Genomic DNA, 19,006 nt, shown 5'->3' with positions numbered 1-19,006 from the left:
TGCCCCTGCCACCGTGTCACCCTTTTCCACCGCCCCCAGGATCATGCGTAGTCCTCAGCCTCACGTCCCAGCTCCTGCCAACTCCTCCTGACTCAGCTGCGCACCTTCGCCCTGGCCCCGTCTTAGCTGGGGCGTCCCCCTCTCCTGAAAGCCTTCCCTGATTCTCCAAGGCCTCCCACCTACTCGGACAAGTCACCGTGAAGGCGGTAACGACCTGTGTAGACATTGCCAGAGCACTCATCCCTGCTGCAAGAGTGGGGGCTCCAGGCTCATCCCTGTGCATCCCAGCACCCCACCCCCTGAGACCCTCAGTAAATATTTGATCGAATAGGAAGTGGGCTGAGGACGTAGCTTGGGGAGAAGGGAGAGGGCTCCCCGGGGCGGGCGGGGAGTGCGGGACAGAACCAGAGCCGGGGAGCTGGGCCCACAGGACACCTAGAGAAGCGGACACCTGCGTGTGGGCACCTGGCTGGCTCAGTTGGTTAAACATCTGCCTTCGGCTCTGGTCGGGGTCCCAGGGTCCTGGGATCGAGTCCCGTGTCAGGCTCCCTGCTCAGTGGAGAGCCTGCTTCTCCCTCTCCCCACCCCCCCACTCGTGCTCTCTCACAGATAAAAATCTTTTTTTTTTAAAAAAAAGGGGGTCTACATGGAGGGGGGCTGCCCAGCCACCAGCATTCCAGGGGGGCCCAGGCTCACCTCACAGTGGTAACACTCCACGTGGTAGTCTCTGTCCATGGACACCACACGGATGGTCGTCTCACAGCCCTGGAGGAAGAGACGGCGTTCGGACACAGTCAGCAAATTGGGGTTTGGGGCGACCTGTGTGGGGTGCACACGCCTACACACACGGCCTGGTCGTGGCAGGTGCACATTCGTGCCCATGTGGACCCTGCCTCTGGTGCTCCCACGGGCAGAACGGGCGTCGGCAGGTGCACACGAATGGACATCCCCCCCCAGCGACACCCAGGAGCACGCACACGCATCCGGGAGAGCTGTCACGTGAGTGTCTACGTGTGTCTACATGTTCTTTTCAGTTCTTTGCAGTCAGGAAGGGCCACCGCCAGTCCTTTCTCCCTAGGCACACCAGCCTGGGGCAGAGCCAGCGTGGGTGGAGGGCATGGTGCCGGAGAGCCCCCCAGGACGTCTCCTGCACAGACTGCAACCTTCTCTCGCCTGCTCCCCCCACCACCTCAGCCTGCAGGGCGAACAGACCCGCGGAGCCATCCTTACGTCCGTGGGCAACGGAGCTGAGGGCCACCACTTCTAACTCTTGCTGGGACACACAGGTGCTTATGGGCACAACACAGCCCTCGGCCCTGAGGGATACGGGGCAGGAGCATCTGCTCCTCCTCCCCCGGGGCCCAAGGCCTGGGGCCAGCCTGAGCAGAACCAGGCAAGGCTGGGCCAGGCACCTGGTCATCTCCACGTGAGTGGTTCCTACCTGTGCAGGGAGGATGGGACGGGCACAGGAGGCACATTTTGGTGCAAAAACCCTGGAGGAATAAAGGAAACCAGGAGTGACCCCTGAGTGGCCAGAGGCCAAGGGCAGAAAGGCAGACCCACCCACCCACGGGAGCCCCTCGACATGGCCCTAAGCCTCAGGACCCCTTTCCTTATGTGGACACACTGCAGGGGGGCAGCCTCTGCGGTGCCTTCTGGGCCTTCATCTGGCTCCCCAATTCATAGCCACCCCATCAACTCCTCTGGGATGGCTTCGGGTTCTCCTTACCCTCTCCCCTAATTGTCCGGGGGGGGGGGGCTCCCCTAGCTGAAACCCCCACAAAGCCCAGCTGTACACTGAGTACTCGTGCTCCATGCAGGGCACCAACCCCACGCGCGGCAGCCGCACGGGACCAGAGCTCAGCGGGCCGGGCCTGGAGCCACAGCTGGGGGAAAGGACTGGCTGCTCACGTGGACGCCAGCCGGCCAGGGAAAGGACTCTGCAGAGGCTCCAAGCCCCCACCCCAGGGAGGTGGCCGGCCCCTGGGAGGGGGGTGTCCCCCCCACCGCCGACTAAGACGGAACGTGCAGGCAAAGGCAGGGAGAGGAAAGAGACGACTGGCGCTGAATCATCCAAGAGAGGGTTCCAGACAGGGATCCAGGCCCTGCACCCGCCACTGAGGACCGACTGATGGGGAGGCTGGAGGTGGAAAGGCCAGGAATGGAGAACCCAGACAGGCAGGGGGGGAAGACGCTTTCCCGGGAGGCGGGAGAAACGGCGGGGGTCACCTGCCCCATGGCGCCGGGACTCACGTGTGATAGTCTCTGACACAGTAGATGTTGTTCTCCACGTCCACTGTGAAGGGCACCCCGTCCAGGCACTCGTTGCACACCGAGCACCGGAAGCAGCCTGGGTGATAGGACTTCCCAAGGGCCTGCAGGATCTGGAGGTGGGAGGCACTGAAGGGTCAGTGCAGACGGAAGGCTCAGCACAGCCCCCGAAGAGGCTCTGGCTCTGAGCCCTTGGCAGGTCTGCAACAGGTGACGGGGGTCCTAAGACCGCTCTTGTCAGAGGGGCTCCAGGAGGCTGGGGGAGGGTCTCACCATCTCCATGATGAGGTGTCCACACACGCTACACTTGTCGGCTGTTTGCTGGAACCCAGAGTACTGACGGGACACAAGGGATCCAGAATGTTAGGTGACAAAGGGGCACTTGCTGCCCAGCCAGCAACTGCCTCCTGGCCCCAGGTCTCCCTAGAAGCAGGAGGGCCCCCTCCCCTGCTCCCCCACAAGGCACCAGCCAGGGCCCAGCTCCGACTCACCAAGAAGTCCTCCTGGCAGTAGACTTTGTCACCCACATTGTAGAACGCCTTCCCTCGAAGTCGTCTCCCTGCAAGGACGGGGATTGAGAAGGGGGCCTTGGGCCACTGGAACCCAGCGATGAGCCCCTGGTTCCATTTCTCAGGACTCTTCTCCAACAGATGAGAAGCAGATTATGGGCAAATTTTAACATTTCCCTTTATTAGTAGGTCATTACTATTAAAATAATAAATAGAGGATCGGGATCCCTGGGTGGCTCAGCGGTTTAGCGCCTGCCTTTGGCCCAGGGCACGATCCTGGAGCTCTGGGATCGAGTCCCACGTCGGGCTCCCTGCATGGAGCCTGCTTCTCCCTCTGCCTGTGTCTCTGCCTCTCTCTCTATGTCTATCATAAATAAATAAAATCTTTAAAAAAATAAAATAATAAATATATTTTTAATTTTTATTTATTTATGATAGTCACAGAGAGATAGAGAGAGAGGCAGAGACACAGGCAGAGGGAGAAGCAGGCTCCATGCACCGGGAGCCCGACGTGGGATTCGATCCCGGGTCTCCAGGATCGCGACCCGGGCCAAAGGCAGGCGCCAAACCGCTGCGCCACCCAGGGATCCCATATTTTTAAAATTAAACAGAACCCATTGACAGATTGTTGTAAGAGGTTCTCAAAGCAAATATATAAGGAAGTGCTTTTCATGTGTAAACTGCTGTTCTGGTTAATTTTTAAAAATACATTTGCTGGGGCACCTGGGTTGCTCAGTGAGTTAAGCATCTGCCTTCAGCTCAGGTCATGATCCCAGGGTCCTGGGATCGAGTCCTGCATCAGGCTCCCTGCTCAGTGAGGAGTCTGCTTCTCCATCTCCTGCTCCCCCTGGTTATACTTTCTCTGTCAGAGAAATAGAGTCTTTAAAAAAAATACATTTGTGGGACACCTGGGTGCCTCAGTGGTTGAGCATCTGCCTTTGGCTCAGGTCATGATCCCAGAGTCCCAGGATCAAGTCTCACATCAGGCTCCCCGCAGGGAGCCTGCTTCTCCCTCTGCCTCTGTCTCTGCCTCTCTCTGTGTTTTTCATGAATAAACAAATCTTAAAAAAAAAAAATTTGCTTCAGGGGTACCTGGGTGGTACAGTCAGTTGACTCTTGGTTTCAGCTCAGGTCATGATCTCAGGATCATGAGATTAAGCCCCGCATCAGGCTCTGTGCTCAGCAGAGTCTGCTTGAGATTCTCTGTACACCCCCCCGCCCATGGTCTCTGTCTCTCTCTAAAATAAATAAATATTTTTAAAAATGTTTTTTAAGGGGCAGGCCCAGGTGGCTCGGCCGTTTAGTGTCGCTTTCGGCCCGGGGCATGACCCTGGGGACCCGGGATCGAGTCCCACGTAGGGCTCCCTGCATGGAGCCTGCTTCTCTCTCTGCCTGTGTCTCTGCCTCTCTCGTTCTGTGTCTCTCATGAATAAATAAATATATTTTAAAAAAATAAAATGTTTTTTTAAAAAATCACTTCAGTGGGACTCAGAGCAGACGTTCCAGAATGAATTGTCATAATCTTTGAACATTAGAAGTATAACTCTCACCAGTTAAGGCCCTCGTGAAAGGGGTGTTCCTGTCAAAACAAGAGCCCCAGCAGACCTGCCTGCTGTTAGAGGCAGCCCACCAGAATCAGGAGAAAAACCACGCGCCTAACCAGGAACAGGAGGGAGCCTCCTCCCCTGATAAAGGGCACCTGAGAGAAACCGTGACCTGACATCAGACATTAGGGGGAAACATTAGAGGCTTTTCCTTCCCCTTAGGATTCAGCATTGGACTAGAGGCCCTACACAGTGCAATATGACAGGGGGAAAAAATTAAAAATTGGAAAGGAAAAAGTACAACTATCTTTCATCAGGATATGATTGTGCTATATAGAAAATAATAGGGAATCTACCTGAAAGAAACCCTACGGGAACTAATAAATGAGCTTAGCAGGGTTGTAGGATGTGAAATGTGAAACCAAATATATTTGTATATCCTGGTAACGAATGAGTGGAAAACGAACTTACAATTTTTAAAACTGCATTTATAACAGCCTCCCCAAAACCCTGCAAAATTCTGAGGGATAAATTTAATAAGAGATATGTGTGACCCTCACTCTGCCAAACGAGACTTTGCTGAGAGAAATTTCAAAAGACCTCCATAAATAGGGGATCCCTGGGTGGCTTGGCGGTTTAGCACCTGCCTTTGGCCCAGGGCGTGGTCCTGGAGTCCTGGGATCGAGTTCCGCGTTGGGCTCCCTGCATGGAGCCTGCTTCTCCCTGTGTCTCTGCCTCTGTCTCTCATAAATGAATGAATGAATAAATAAATAAAATCTTTAAAAAAACCCCAAAACATCCATAAGTAGAACAATCTACCGTTGCTGGAAGACCAGCTCCCCCTTGGGTCTCTCACACTTCTGCATACATTACAGGGGACTGGCAGCTTTCGTTCGGAACTACCTCCCCAAGGACATCTGTGGAACAAATGGCTTAGAAAACAAAGATGGCTTATGTCCCTCTGAAGTCGAAAGCAGGCTTGTTTGCTGTCCAGTGTATACAGATAATGTGCTTCTCAGAAACACAGGTCACATAGCATTGCTGGCAGCCCACTATAAAACATTAGGGCTCCCTAAGCTCAGGGCTCCCAGCCTTGACAGACACCCACTGCTCTGCAGCACCCGCCTGGCACCCCCTGCGTCACCCCATGGGACTCGAGGGCATGCACAAGGATTCAAATGTGAGGCTCATCCTGCCTGCAGGGCTGTGAGCTTCTGCCCCAGGAGACTCATGTCTTCAGTCAGCATCAGTGGAGCAGTGGCAGACAAACTCATCAGCTTGCACATAGGGAAAAAAAAAACCTCTCAGTCCCTGACCATCATCTTCACGGCTTCAAATGTTCTGTCCTCAATTCTCCCCAAATTGATCTGTACGTGCAACGCTACACAATTAAGATCCCAGCATTCTTATTTTTTTGTGGAAACCGACATGCCATTCTATTCTGTTTCATTCTTTTCTTCTTTCAAACCCTTGTGTTGAGGGCTGCCTTCCAATTCTAAAATTTATATAAAAATACAAAGAACCAAAATAGCCAAATAATCTTGCAAAAGATTAACAATTCTGGAAGACTTACACTGCCTATCTTAAGACTTCAAGTAATCGAGACAGTGTAATATTGGGGTAAGGAAAGACCCAAAGATCAGTGGAACAGACCAGAATGCAAAAATAGACCCATAAATATTTCAATAAACACACAAGTTGGAAAGCAAAGTCTTTTCAGCATATGGTGCTATGACAACTGAAGGGAAAAAATGAAATATGGAACAAAAACGAAACTCAATTCCTCACCTCATACCATACACAAAAGTACGTTATGAGGGGTGCCTGGGTAGCTCGGTCGGTTAAGCATCCAACTCTTGATCTCAGCTCGGGTCTTGATCTCAGGGTCGTGAGTTCAAGCCCCATGCTGGGCTCCATGCTGGGCATGGAGCCTACTTAAAAAAAAATACCATGAGAATATATTCATAAAACATACATCTGAAAAAAACTTCTACTCAGAATATATATAGTCTTACAACTAAGTAATAAAAGACAAGTAACTCTCAATTCAAAAGTTGAGCAAAAGACCCGGACAGACTTCATAAAAGAAGATATAAATGGCCAAGAGGCAGACAAAAAAGATGCTCAACCTTATTAGTCATCAGGGAAATGCAATTAAAACCACGAGATACCATTTCTCATCCATTAGAATGGGTGAATTAAAAAGACAAAAACACCGCTTGTTGGCAAACACATAGAATAACCCAACTCTAACATTTCTAGTGGGAGTATGAAAATGGCACAACCCCCTTTGGAAAAGTTTGGCAGTCTCTTATGAAGTTAAACATACACTTAGCCTATGACCCAGAAATTCCACTCCTTGGAATTTACCCGAGAGAGAAATGAAAACATTTGTCCACAGATGACCTGTACGAGAATGTTCACAGCACAATCTATCAGTGTGTGAACGTACCACAAACTGTGGTATGTTCATACAATAAAATCCTACTCAGCAATAAAAAGGAGCGAGCTAATACATGGATGGGGGGCACCTGGTTGGCTCCGATGGTAGAGCGTGCAACTCTTGATCTCGCGGATGCAAGTTGGAGCCCCACATTGGGTACAGAGGTTACTTAGGGGACTCAGGATCGAGTCCCATGTCAGGCTCCCTGCATGGAGCCTACTTCTCCCTCTGCCTGTGCCTCTGCCTCTCTCTCTCTCTCTCTCTCTCTGTCTCTTGTGATTAAATAAATAAAATCTTTAAGAATAAATAAATAAAATTAAAAAAATAAAAATAAATACAATTTTTAAAAAATAAAATCTGAGGGATCCCTGGGTGGCGCAGCGGTTTGGCGCCTGCCTTTGGCCCAGGGCGCGATCCTGGAGACCCGGGATCGAATCCCACGTCAGGCTCCCGGTGTATGGGGCCTGCTTCTCCCTCTGCCTGTGTCTCTGCCTCTCTCTCTCTCTCTGTATGACTATCATAAATAAATAAAAAAAAAATTTTTTAAATAAAAAAATAAAATCTTAAAAAAAAATACACCCCGGGGAAATCTCCCTCCACACAGACCTCACTCAATTCCCACAGGCTGACCTCCACAATCAAAAATTACAAAACCATGTGATGAAACAAAGTGTCATGGGTGCCTGGGTGGCTCAGCAGTTGAGCACCTGCCTTCGGCCCAGGGCATGATCCTGGGGTCCCAGGATCAAGTCCTGACTCAGGCTCCCCACAGGGAACCTGCTTCTCCCTCTCTCTGCTTGTGTCTCTGCCTCTGTGTGTCTCTCATGAATGAATAAAATCTTTAAAGAATAATAAAATAAAATAAAATCTCATTAATATACCACACCACCCCCACTCGAATGGTGGAAGACTGACAATGCTACCTGCTGGTGGGAAAGAGGAAAAACTGGAATTCTAATACATTGCCAGCAGGATAATACATTGTTTTGTCTACCGTGGTAAACTGCTTAGCAGCATATATTAAAGTGACACAAATGTTACTCCAGGACCCAGAAACTCCATTGCTAGGAAAAAAAGTATAGGAGCCCCTGGCTGGCTTAGTCAGTACAGCATGTGAGTTTTGGTCTCAGGGATAGGAGTTCGAGCCGCATGTTGAGGGTAGAAATTACTTAAAAAGAAAATCTTTTCGGAAACGCCTGGGTGGCTCAGCAGTTGAGCATCTGCCTTCGGCTCAGGACGTGATCCTGGAGTTCTGGGATCGAGTCCCACATCGGGCTCCCCGCAGGAAGCCTGCTTCTCCCTCTGCCTGTGTCTCTGCCCCCCCCCCCTTTCTATGTCTATAATAAATAAATAAATAAATAAATAAATAAATAAATAAATAAATAAAATCTTTAAAGAGAAAAAACGCAGCTGAAGGCGAAAATAAGTGATCTGGATTCTAGTTTCTGTAAGACAGATCTGAGAAAATTAAACAGAATGGGAGACAGAGAAATGGATAATATGAGAGGAAGAGATTAAGAGACCCAATAGAATGAGAAAGTCTAATACTCCGAATTTGAATTCTAGAAGTAAATAATAGAAAGAATGGGAGAGAAGCAAGTTTTGAAAATAAAATAGCTAAGATTTTTCCCTAAATTGATAAAAGACCTGAAACTTTAGGGACGCCTGGGTGACTTGGTCACTTAAGCATCTGCCTTGGGCTCAGGTCATGATCCCTGGGTCCTGGGATTGAGTCCCGCTTGTGCTCTTTCTTTCTCGTTCTATCTCAAATAAATAAATAAAATCTCTCTCAAAGAAAAAAAAAAAAAGAGCCGCATACTCTACCGACTGAGCTAGCCAGGCATCTATATATACATTAATGAGTTTTTTAATGTGAATCCGGCCTAGTCGTCTTCAAGTAAACTCAACTTGGACATAATGTATTATCTTGATTATACACTGGTGAATTCGGTTCTGGAGAAAAAAAAGGGGAATAAAATAACCAGTACCAAAAAAAAGAAAATTCCCAGAACCGAGGGGGCAAATCTCCAGTCTCGCAGGGCTCTGTGTGTGCCCAGGCAACCGCAGTGGTTGTCTACACCACACATAAATAAAATATACAAGCTGTATCGTCCAACTTCACGAGCACGGCTGCCGTTGTATCGATGTCAGTGACACCACCTGGAACTGGGCAGCACACGGCCTTGTCCAGAGGCCACCGTGCAACATGACAGTCCTCCTCCCAAGAGCTCCCCAAAGGAAAACCCGGATCACGCACACACAAACGTGAATCAGAAGGGCATCAGAACGTAGCAGCAACAGTGGCCGCTGGAAGGTAAAACTCAAAATGCTGAGTGAGGGGCGCCTGGCTGGCTGAGGCCTTGGGGAGTAGGACTCTTGATCGCAGGCAGGGTTGTAAGTTCAAGCCCCAAGTCAGATGTAGAGATTACTTAAAAATAAAATCTTTAAAACACACACACACACACACACACACACTCAGTGGCTCAGTCTGTTAAGCAGCTGCCTCTGGCTCAGGTCATGATCCCAGGGTCCTGGGATGAAGCCCAGAGTCTGGGCTCCCGGCTCAGCGGGGAGCCTGCTTCTCCTTCTGTTCCTCCCCACACCCTCATCCCCACTCCTGTTCCTGCTCCCTCTTGTGCTCTTTCTCACTCACTCTCTCTCTCAAATAAATAAATAAAATCTTTAAAAAAAAAAAAAAGATTAAAAAAAATGCGGAGTGAAAAATGTTTCCAATTTGGGAATCTATTCCAAACTAAAATGTATGAGCATAGAATAAAGGCATTTTAGAGCAGAACTCAGAACACTGACCTCCCACGTGCCCTTTCTTAGGTATCAGGAGCAAAATCTCGTAGGCAATGCTTCACAGCTTCGATTCTTTCTCTCTCCTCCACGGTGTTCAGTAGCCAACCTTACCTCAGACAGCCTGGTTCCTTCAAGGGAAACCTGAATCCACTCCCCTTATCCCTCGATGGGCTTGATTAGTATAAAGATAACTCGTCCTCCCTTATTACGGTATTACTCAGAGACGCAGGCAAGTCGGTCAATCAATCATCACACTCCCCACCACCAAAGAGACTGGCTCAGGAATGGATGTGTGAGATGCTCTGGCCAATGACATACAAAGAGATATTTGCTAGGTGCTTTCTGGAAAAGAAATTTCCAAAAATGTGACTGGAACAGGTCCCCTCTTCCTCCAGACCAGCGGGGCGCCAATGGAAGTCTCAAGCTGCCTCAGACATTTCACCACCCTAAAAGAAGCTGCCCCAAGGCAAAAGCCAAACCCAAGGGAAACCGAGCCAAGCATCTCATAGGGCCTGAGCCACTAGATCAATCACAACCTGAAGCCAGTCCTTATCTCTGGGTTCCCGGTTCAGGGAGCCAAAAAATATTCTGAGTTTAAGCCTCCTCAGCAGCATCTCTGTTCTCCCCAGCTAAAAGCTTCCAGGAAAGAGTGGATTCAATGCAGGGCGGATACAGGCAAAGCACTGAATAGGCACTCCACAGGGGTCCAGAGGGATTCAGTAGGATGCCTTATATAATGGGGCCTGGGGAAGGAGGTGGAGGGACAAAGATAGGATGAAACAAGCCAATACAAGGGAAAGAAAAGGTTAAAAAAGGAAAAAAAAAAAAAAAAAGGAAACGTAAAAAACTACAGAATGTATCACAGTATAATTTTTGGCTCTGCAGTGAATTTTTAAATACTCAAAGTAACATAAACTTGGCTTATTGACTTAATCACAACTTATTTATTTAATTTAATTTTTTTTTTAAGATTTTATTTATTTGTTCATGAGAGACACACACAGAGAGAAAGGCAGAGACAGGCAGAGGAAGAAGCAGGCTCCTCGCATGGAGCCTGACACAGGACTCGATCCCAGGATCCCAGGATCATGACTGAGCTGAAGGCAGATGCTCAACCACGGAGCCACCCAGGCGTCCCTTGACCACAACTTATGATGGAATTACACTCAGAAAACTGGAAGGAAGAGAAGTGGGCAGTGTAAGAACCTGTTCCTCATCTGTCAAAGCAAAAATAAGTCTGAAAATGGCACATCCTCACCCGCACTCTCTGAATAAAGAAATAAATAAAATCTTTTTTTAAAAAAAAAAGAGACAGCAGTGTATGCTTGTTACAGATGCAGGGATGTCTACTAGATTCTAGAAACTGCTAAAAAAAAAAAAAAAAAGTACCAAGCAGTTGCCTCTGGGGAATGGGACCAGGAATGGAAAGAGGAGTGGTTTCTGCTATGGCAAAAACAGCTTCTCAGGACAGTCTGACTTAACACTGTGCGTGTACCACACTCCTGTAACGTAAAATATTTTTTTTTGTAACATAAAATATTAAAGGGCTTAGTATCAATAAACGAAAGATATTTGCTTCGGGGCAAAGCCTGAAGGAAAGGGGGTGGAATCAAGAGTGAAGATTTATTAGGTTGGTTGGATAATAGCTACTTTTTTCTTTTTAGAATTTCGTCTAGGTTAAATTATAACATTTATAGTTGATACTTGGGAGAAAAAAAATAAGTAAACTGCAGGGAAAAGAAATAGCAGCCCCATGCCCAAGCAGGAAGCACAGTTCTAGCACATGCGCCCCACCCAGGCAGCCAGGAGACATGGGGCCCCAAGGCCAAGGGCCCGAGGGGCAGCCTTTCCCTCTGGCGGCACAGGGCTCCCCCCCTGGTTCCACACCTCCCTCCCCAGGGCCCAGAGGATCTCCCCGGGGGCCTGGGCCTCCCAAGCAGGCCAGGCCCAGAAGGAGAGGGGCCACAACTCAGCCTCCTCCACACTCCACCTGGGCCAGAGCTGATGGCAGGTGCTTGGCACTTAGGTGCCAGAGGGCCGAGGAAGAGGTCACCTACCACAGGAGTCACAGGTGAAGCAATCCGTGTGATAGAGGCTCCCCATGGCCTGGCAGGCCTGCCTCGCTCCGTAGATGCCAAGCCCGCACTTGATGCAAATGCCTACGGGAGAGAAGCAGGAGAGGTCAGCCCCCCGTCCTAAGGCTGCCTCACCTGGGGCCAACGAGCTTCCCAAGGCCTCCATCGCTCAGGTACAAACTAACGTGGGAACCACGAGGGTGTCCTGGGTTTGTGTCTGCTGCTCTTTGCAATTCAAAGAGGTAAGCAGAGTCCCCGGCGCTGCCCTTGGCATCAAAATACCAACGACGGAGGACGCCTGGGTGGCTCAGTCGGCTCAGCATCTGACTCTTGGTTGTGATCTCAGGGTGGGGAGATCGAGCCCCACGTCGGGCTCCCTGCTCAGCTCAGAGCCTGCTTGAGCATCTCTCCCTCCCTCTGCCCCTCCCCCTGCTCACATGCACCCTCAAGCACACGGTCTCTCCCAATAAATACATAAGTACTCTTTAAAAATAGTAAGGACCTTTTTAATAAAGATTTATTTGAGGGGCAGCAGAGCACGAGCAGGGGGAGAAGAGAGACCGACTCTCCTCTGAGCAGGGAGCCCGATGCCAGGCTCGATCCCAGGACCCTGGAATCATGACCTGAGCCGAAGACAGACATTTAACTGACTGAGTCACCCAGGGGGCCCCACGAGTGACACGTTTATACTAGAGAGTCATTCTGAGCCCCTTCACCAGTGACCAGAGTCTTGGATTGATAGAAAATCCTTCCTGCTGCCTATGAGCCAGAAAGAAGGGACACCCGGGTGGCTCCGCGGGTGAGCATCTGCCTTCAGCCCAGGGTGTGATCCTGGAGACCCAGGATTGAGTCCCACATCAGCACAGCGACACTGCTGGCCTGCCACATGTCCCACGGTTTAGGGGCTGGAGATCCGGCCACGCACCAGGGAAGTCCCCGAGCTCGAGGAGCCTCTATGCCAGGGAGGGGGGTCACGGGGGACGGGTGACCACAGGTAAGCGGTATCTCCAGTGGAGACAAGCGCTGTGGGGGAACGGAAGGCTGATGAAGTATATATCTGAGCGTGTGAGCTTTCAATAGGATGACGGAGAAGGCCCCATTGCCAGGGTGACATTTGAGCTAAGGTCTGGAAGAAATTGGGGAGGAAGGTGCCACGCAGACACCTGGGATTACTGGGTGGGATGAGGGACGCGCCTCTAGCAGCACAGGCCGGGGTGCCCAGCAGTCAGGGGCGCGTGGTAAGGAAAAGGGTGACCGGCAACGGCAGGACGAAGCCAGGCACTGGTCCCGGGGGACTCCCTGGCCAGCCGTCCTGGGACCCAGAACGGGGGCGCCCAGCCTGAAGTCCAAAGTTCCCTTCAGTGCCCCGGGGTGTCCCATCCCTCCCAGGGCCGGGAGACGGGCTCCCCGGGCCTTCTAGACCCTAATCTCCGGGCTGCTCCAGGACGCGCTGCCCTCACGCTCTCCCTCCGGTCTCCACCAGAGCTCTGGGGTGTTGGCATCAGCCACGGTTGCGCCTGTCCCCGTCCCGCCGCCCGGGGTGGCCACGTCCCGACCGTGCGGACATCCCGGCCCGATGCTGCTGGGGGCCGCCGGCTCCTCCTCTGCGGCGTCGGGGTCTGGCGCACCCCGGCCCCGGCGCTCCTCCGGCTGCAGCTCTACTGGGGGCTCCTGGGCGTAAGGGAGGCTGATGGGCCCAGGGGGGCCCAGGGGGCCGGAGAACAGAGCCGCCGGGGTCCCCCCCACACCCGGCTGCTGGGGGAACGCGGGCCCAGAACCGCTAACGGGTCAGGATTTTCAAGAGAAGCTGGAAACCGAGATCCGCCCGTGAAAGGTCACCCCGGGACCTCAACTGCTGACTTGGGAGGTTTGGAAGACGCAGGAGGGAACACAGCAGGCCCGCGGGGCTCCACACGCGGCTCCACGCCCCCCACGGCGCCCCCCCCAGCGCCCCGCGCCAGGGCTGCTCTCGCCCCCGGGCCCGCTCGGGGTGTCCAGGGTGCGCGGGTCCCTCCGACTCTCAATCGCAGCTCCTCTGTGCTCCCATTTTGGCTTCATTCCCTCCTCTCGGGGCCCCCCTCCCCGGGCCTGACGCAAGTCCCCAATTCTCCTCCCAAAGGCCACGTCCAGGGTGTCCTGCAGCCTGGTCCCCAACAGCCCACCGCGCCAACTGCTGCCGCTTCTCCTTCTAAGTGAAAATGACCCAGGCCCTGTCCCTAACTCTTGTCCCCCGGCTCTGGGAGCCCCGCAGGGCGCTTCCTACCTTACCAGAGGCCACGCTGAAGAGCGAGAGTCCCCAGGCCGTGGAAGCAGGGCAGGAGGCTGTGACTTTGTATGACTAGTGTTTGCTCCGGTTTGGGTTTTTTCTAAATATGCGCTTGCATCACTTTCATAAAAGACACCGAAGGGACGCTGGGGTGGCTCCGCGGTTGAGCACCTGCCTTCAGCCTGGGGCGTGATCCAGGGGTCCCGGGATTGAGTCCCGCATTGGGCTCCCCGCAGGGAGCCTGCTTCTCCCTCTGCCTCTGTCTCTCCCTCTTTCTCTCTGTGTGTCTCATGAATAAGAAAAAAAAAAAAAAAAAGACACCGAAGGAGGAGAACCAAGTGCACAGAGTCTCCACAAAACTCGGGGAGTGCAGCATTTTGAAGAGGGTGGACTCTACCTATGGGATGGTGAGACCAGGCCTGGCAAACGCCGGCGAGGCCAGGGCATCACCAGGGTCCTGTGCAAGAGCTGGCTCGGTCCCGTGAGGGGGGACAGAGAGCTGAGCCTGAAGGGGGACAGGTGAGCAAGGCAGTGCCAACCAGGTGTGGCGATGGGAGGAGGTGAGCACGCCAGCGAGACGTGGTGGCCTCGGAGGTGTGGGTTTACTTCTTTCTCCCCTTTTTCTTTTACTTTTTATTTTTTCCCCTTTTTCTTTTAATGAAAGACCCTTGATATACTTACAACCAAAGAAAAAGACCAATGGAAAGAGGAGAGCCCAAGATGGAGGAGGTGGGGTTGGAGGCGGAATGACCCTGGTCCTCAGATCTGGATGCGGACTTGACACCCTGAGGGTGCCAGGCCGCCTGCATGTGCCGACCTCAAGTTTTGCAGCAAAGCACAAGGCAAGTGCAGGAGCCAGAGGGGCACGAAGATGACTGAGGGAATAAAAGTGGGATCCAACCAAGGCTTAGGGCCACGCGACGGGTGGTGCCCAGATCACAGAGGTTCAAGACCAGCACCCTGCCAGCCGGTGTAGCAGCAAAAAAGGGTGCTGGGGCACTGACTGGGGGTCGGGGTTCTGCAGGGCAGCGGGCATTTGAGGAAACTGAGGCACCAGGGAGACCAGGTGGCCGTCTCAGCGAAGCAAAAACAGAGTGTGGCCCTGGGAGGCCGTGGTGGTTCCAGAGGAGGGAGGGAGGGAGGTGGCCCAAGTTAAAAAGATTCTGGAAAAAGAAAAAAAAAAAGAGGTTCCAAAGAGGTTCCAGAAGCTTGAGGCTGTTGGCTAGCTAAGGGGCCGCGGAACTTGGTGAGGAGAGACGAGAAAGTTCTAAAGACGTCAATGAACGGAGAGAAGGCCCAAGAGGTCAGTGAGTGTCAGGGCCCTGGAGAAGGGGGGACGGCAGGAGAGGAAGAAACACCCTGCGGGGGTGGACTCCTGCACACACGGCTTGAGCTCACGCTACCTGCACGCTTCCTTTTGCAGAACTTTGCGTTCTTCAAGGTGGAGTGTGTGAAAGAGCCACCTTTTAGAGCTCCAGAAGGCCAAGTATCAGCACTAAGTCATCAGCAATTCAAGCCGATAGTTGCCCGAGTTTTTCAAAATTAGGAAAATGTTCCCTAGATCTGGCTTCCCTTGGGGAAAAAAACAAAATAAAAAAAAAGATCTGGCATCACTCGCCTCCCACCCCTTGGGGCCCTTTAGAGAGGACGGCCACCCGCCTCTGAGGTCTCGGGCCACCCGCCCTCCACCCTCCCACCACCTGCTTGGGTCTGGTCACCTTGCTTCACACAAAGATGCCATGAGCAGCTGCAGAGGCCCGCGGCACCCACGCCGCCCGGGGCCCTGCAGGGCACGGGGACAGGAGACCAGAGCACCGGAGTCATTCTCTGGACAGCAGCCACAAGACCCACCAAACCGCAGATTCTCACCCTAACGCCCCACCCCCCGAAGGGCCTGAAACCCTTCCTGGCGCCCCCTCCCAAAGGCGACCCCTCCGTGTCCCAGTCACTCCCTTGAACACACACCTGGGCCCTCCCAGGCGGCCACCCTGGGAGCCAGGGGTGCAGCGCAGGGCTCCCCGCCTCCCTGGCTCACACTCTTCCTCCCCCTGGACTGGCCCCCAGGCCTGGCCTGGCCCCTGCACACCCTCCTGTGTCGACATCCAGCTCCGGGCGGTCCTGAGCTGCCCGCAGGAAGCACAGGGACGGGGAGTGGGGAGTGGAGTCGTTGGGCGTGAGAACCACCCCCCACCCCCACCCCCACCCCCACCCCGGCCAGGTGCCTCGTCTTCCTGCTTCCCTCTCAGCGACGCAGGGAGGCTCCTATGAGGTCTCCAAGGAACTAGGGATCGCGGGCCAGGGTGAGCCTGGGGGATGCGGGCCAGGGTGAGCCTGGGGGATGCGGGCCAAGGTGAGCCTGGGGGAGGCGGGCCAGGGTGAGCCTGGGGGAGGCGGGCCAGGGTGAGCCTGGGGGAGGCGGGCCAGGGTGAGCCTGGGGGAGGCGGGCCAGGGACCGTGGGCTCTGCGAGCGCGGGGGAGCGGGCCCCGCGGGAAACCGCGCGGAGCAGGGGCAGCGGGGGCCGGCCTGGGCCCCTTCCCGTCCCTCCCTCGCACCCCCCCGCCTGTCCAGTCCGCGCACCGCGGGGGCGCCGGGGGCCCGGGACGGCGGGTCCCCACCCGGCTGGGGCTGGCGGGGTGCAGGCCGAGCAGGGGCCGCGCTACGGGCTGGGGAGGCACGATCCGCGGGCGGCTCATTCCGCGCCCGGCCGCGACCTACCCCGGGAACGGCGGGCGCCGCCGCGGGTCCCCCTCCCCGGCCTCCGCGGGACCCCCCAGGCCTCCCCCCGCCCCGTCCGTGGGTCCCCCCCCAGGCCTTCTCCCCCGCCCCGGGCCTCCGCGGGTCCCCCCCGGCCTCCCCCCGCCCCGGTCCGCGGGTCCCCCCCGGGCCTCCCCCCCGTCCCGACCTCCGCGGGTCCCCCCCCGGCCTCCCCCCCCAGGCCTCCCCCTCCGGCCTCCGCGGGTCCCCCCCGGGCCTCCCCCCCTCCCCGGCCTCCGCGGATCCCCCCTCGGCCTCCCCCTCCGGCCTCCGCGGGTCCCCCCCAGCCTCCCCCCCCGGGCCTCCCCCCCTCCCCGGCCATCGCGGGTCCCCCCCGGCCTCCCCCCGCCCCGGCCTCCGCAGGTCCCCCCCCGGCCGCCCCCCGCCCCGGCCTCCGCGGGTCCCCCCCCGGCCTCCCCCCGCCCCGGCCTCCGCGGGTCCCCCCCGGGCCTCCCCCCCCCCCGGCCTCCGCGGGTCCCCCCCGGGCCTCCCCCCGCCCCGGCCTCCGCGGGTCCCCCCCGGCCTCCCCCCGCCCCGGCCTCCGCGGGTCCCCCCCCGGCCTCCCCCCGCCCCGGCCTCCGCGGGTCCCCCCCGCCCCCCGCCCCCACGGCGCGCCGCCCGCCGCTCACCGAAGTAGTCCCGCGCCGTGCGCGCCTCCAGCGCCCGCTCCAGCTCGCGGGTCAGCGCCTCCAGCCTCCGCTCGGCCGCGCTCGGGCCGCCGTCCCGGGCCGCGGGCAGCTGCAGCGCGGGCAGCGGGAGGGCGGCGGGCGGCGCGGGCTCCGGGGAGCGGGCGGGCGCGGGCCCGGCGCCGGGCGGGAGCAGGTCGGCGTAGGCGCCGGCCGAGCCGCGGGAGCCGAGGCTGGACACGCTGGAGCGCGCGCTGCCCCCCGACGGCGGCCCGGGGCCGGGGCCGGGGCCGGGGCCGGGGCCGGGGCCGGGGCGCGGGTCCGGGCGGCCGCAGCGCGGGCTGCCGTGGCGCTGGTCGAAGCCCAGGCTGATGCCGCTGGAGCGCGCGCTGCCGCCGTCGGAGGCCGCCAGGCTGGCCCTCGGGCTGCTCGCGGGCTGCGCCGGGAGCTCGGCGGCCGCCGTGCGCCGCGGGCCTCGCTCGGGGCGGCTCGGCGCGTCCGCCGCGGCCTCGGGGCCGCCGCCGCCCTTCCCCCTGCGGCCCGGCTTCGGCGCCGCCTCGTCCCCCGGCCCCGGCCCCGGCCCCGGCCCCGGCCCCCACCGCCCCCGGCCCGGGGAGGCGCCGCCGGGCTCGGGCTCGGGCTCCCGCAGGGCCAGCCCCGCCAGGAGCAGCGCCGCCTGGTCCGCGGCCGCCCGGGAGCGCTGCATGGCCCGGCCCGCGGCCCCGGCGCGTCACCTCCGCCTCCGCTTCCCGCCGCCGCTCCGGCCGCGCCGCCGCATCGTCCGCCCGAGCCCGGAGCCCGCCCCGGGAGCCCTGGGCGCGGGGCGGGGCGGGGCGCGCGCGGGCCGGGGTCGCTCCGGGGGCCGCGGGCTCCGCGGGGAGGCGCGCTGCGAGCCCGGGCCGCGCCCTCCCCGGCGGCCGCGGGGCGGAGGGACTCCTTTGTGGGGAGGAATGCGAGGAAGGACACGGCGCTGCGGCCTGTGGAATGCGGGGGGAGTGGCGGCGGCGGCGGCGGCGGGCGGCGGGCGGCGGGCTCCGGGCGGGCTCCGGGCACCGGGCTGCGGGCACCGGGCTGCGGGCACCGACGGCCCCTCCGCCCCCGGGCCCCGGAGGACCCCGGAGGACCCCGGGCCCTCGACGGACCCCTGGCGGCGCAGCGGCCCCGGGCGGGGGGGAGGGGGGCTGGAGGGCGGGGCGGGGGGGGGCCGCTGTGCGCAGGGTCCCCGCCGCCACCGCCACCCCACCCTCACCCCCACCCCCCAACCCCCGTCACTCCCCCAACCCCCCTCAGCCCCCCACCCTCACCTCCACCACACCCCCACCCCCTTCACCCCCCCGCACCCCCACCCCCCCTCACCCCCACACACACCCTGACCCCCACACCCCCACCCTCACCTCCACCACACCCCCACCCCCTTCACCCCCCCACACACCCTCACCCACCCTCACCCCACACCCCCACCCACCCTCACCCCCACTCACACCCTCACACCCACACCCCCACCCTCACTCACTCTCACCCCCACACCCACCCTCACCTCCACCACACCCCCACCCCCTTCACCCCCACCCCCCCTCACCCCCCCACACACCCTCACCCCCACCCTCACTCACCCCCACCCCCACCCCCACCCCCACCATGCAGGCCGGAAGCAGGCTCAAGCTCCGCGGGGGCGGGGAGCCCAGAGGCGGGGGCCACAGGATGGGGGGTACCCC

The 19,006-nt window shown here is 57.2% G+C and overlaps 1 protein-coding gene across 2 annotated transcripts; it reads right to left on the bottom strand.

Moving 5' to 3' along the window:
• Window positions 1-592: 592 nt before the first annotated feature.
• On the bottom strand, window positions 593-18,234 carry WTIP (WT1 interacting protein). Of its 2 annotated transcripts, none has more exons than XM_072750489.1 (7): window positions 17,295-18,231; window positions 11,627-11,728; window positions 2,763-2,830; window positions 2,545-2,607; window positions 2,254-2,384; window positions 1,442-1,493; window positions 593-765 (listed from the first exon to the last, which is right to left on the bottom strand). In XM_072750489.1, exons 1-7 carry the CDS (start codon window positions 17,995-17,997, stop codon window positions 643-645), a joined length of 1,242 nt encoding a protein of 413 aa, XP_072606590.1. In that variant the 5' UTR covers window positions 17,998-18,231; the 3' UTR covers window positions 593-642. The 2 variants fall into 2 exon arrangements, with proteins under 2 accessions (XP_072606590.1, XP_072606595.1); XM_072750494.1 differs by having other exon boundaries at window positions 638-765; window positions 2,254-2,400; window positions 17,295-18,234.
• Window positions 18,235-19,006: the final 772 nt, after the last annotated feature.

The sequence above is a fragment of the Vulpes vulpes genome, chromosome 1 (assembly GCF_048418805.1).
Source record: "Vulpes vulpes isolate BD-2025 chromosome 1, VulVul3, whole genome shotgun sequence".
Lineage (NCBI taxonomy): Eukaryota > Metazoa > Chordata > Mammalia > Carnivora > Canidae > Vulpes > Vulpes vulpes.
This window is presented reverse-complemented; position numbering and strand designations above follow the sequence as displayed.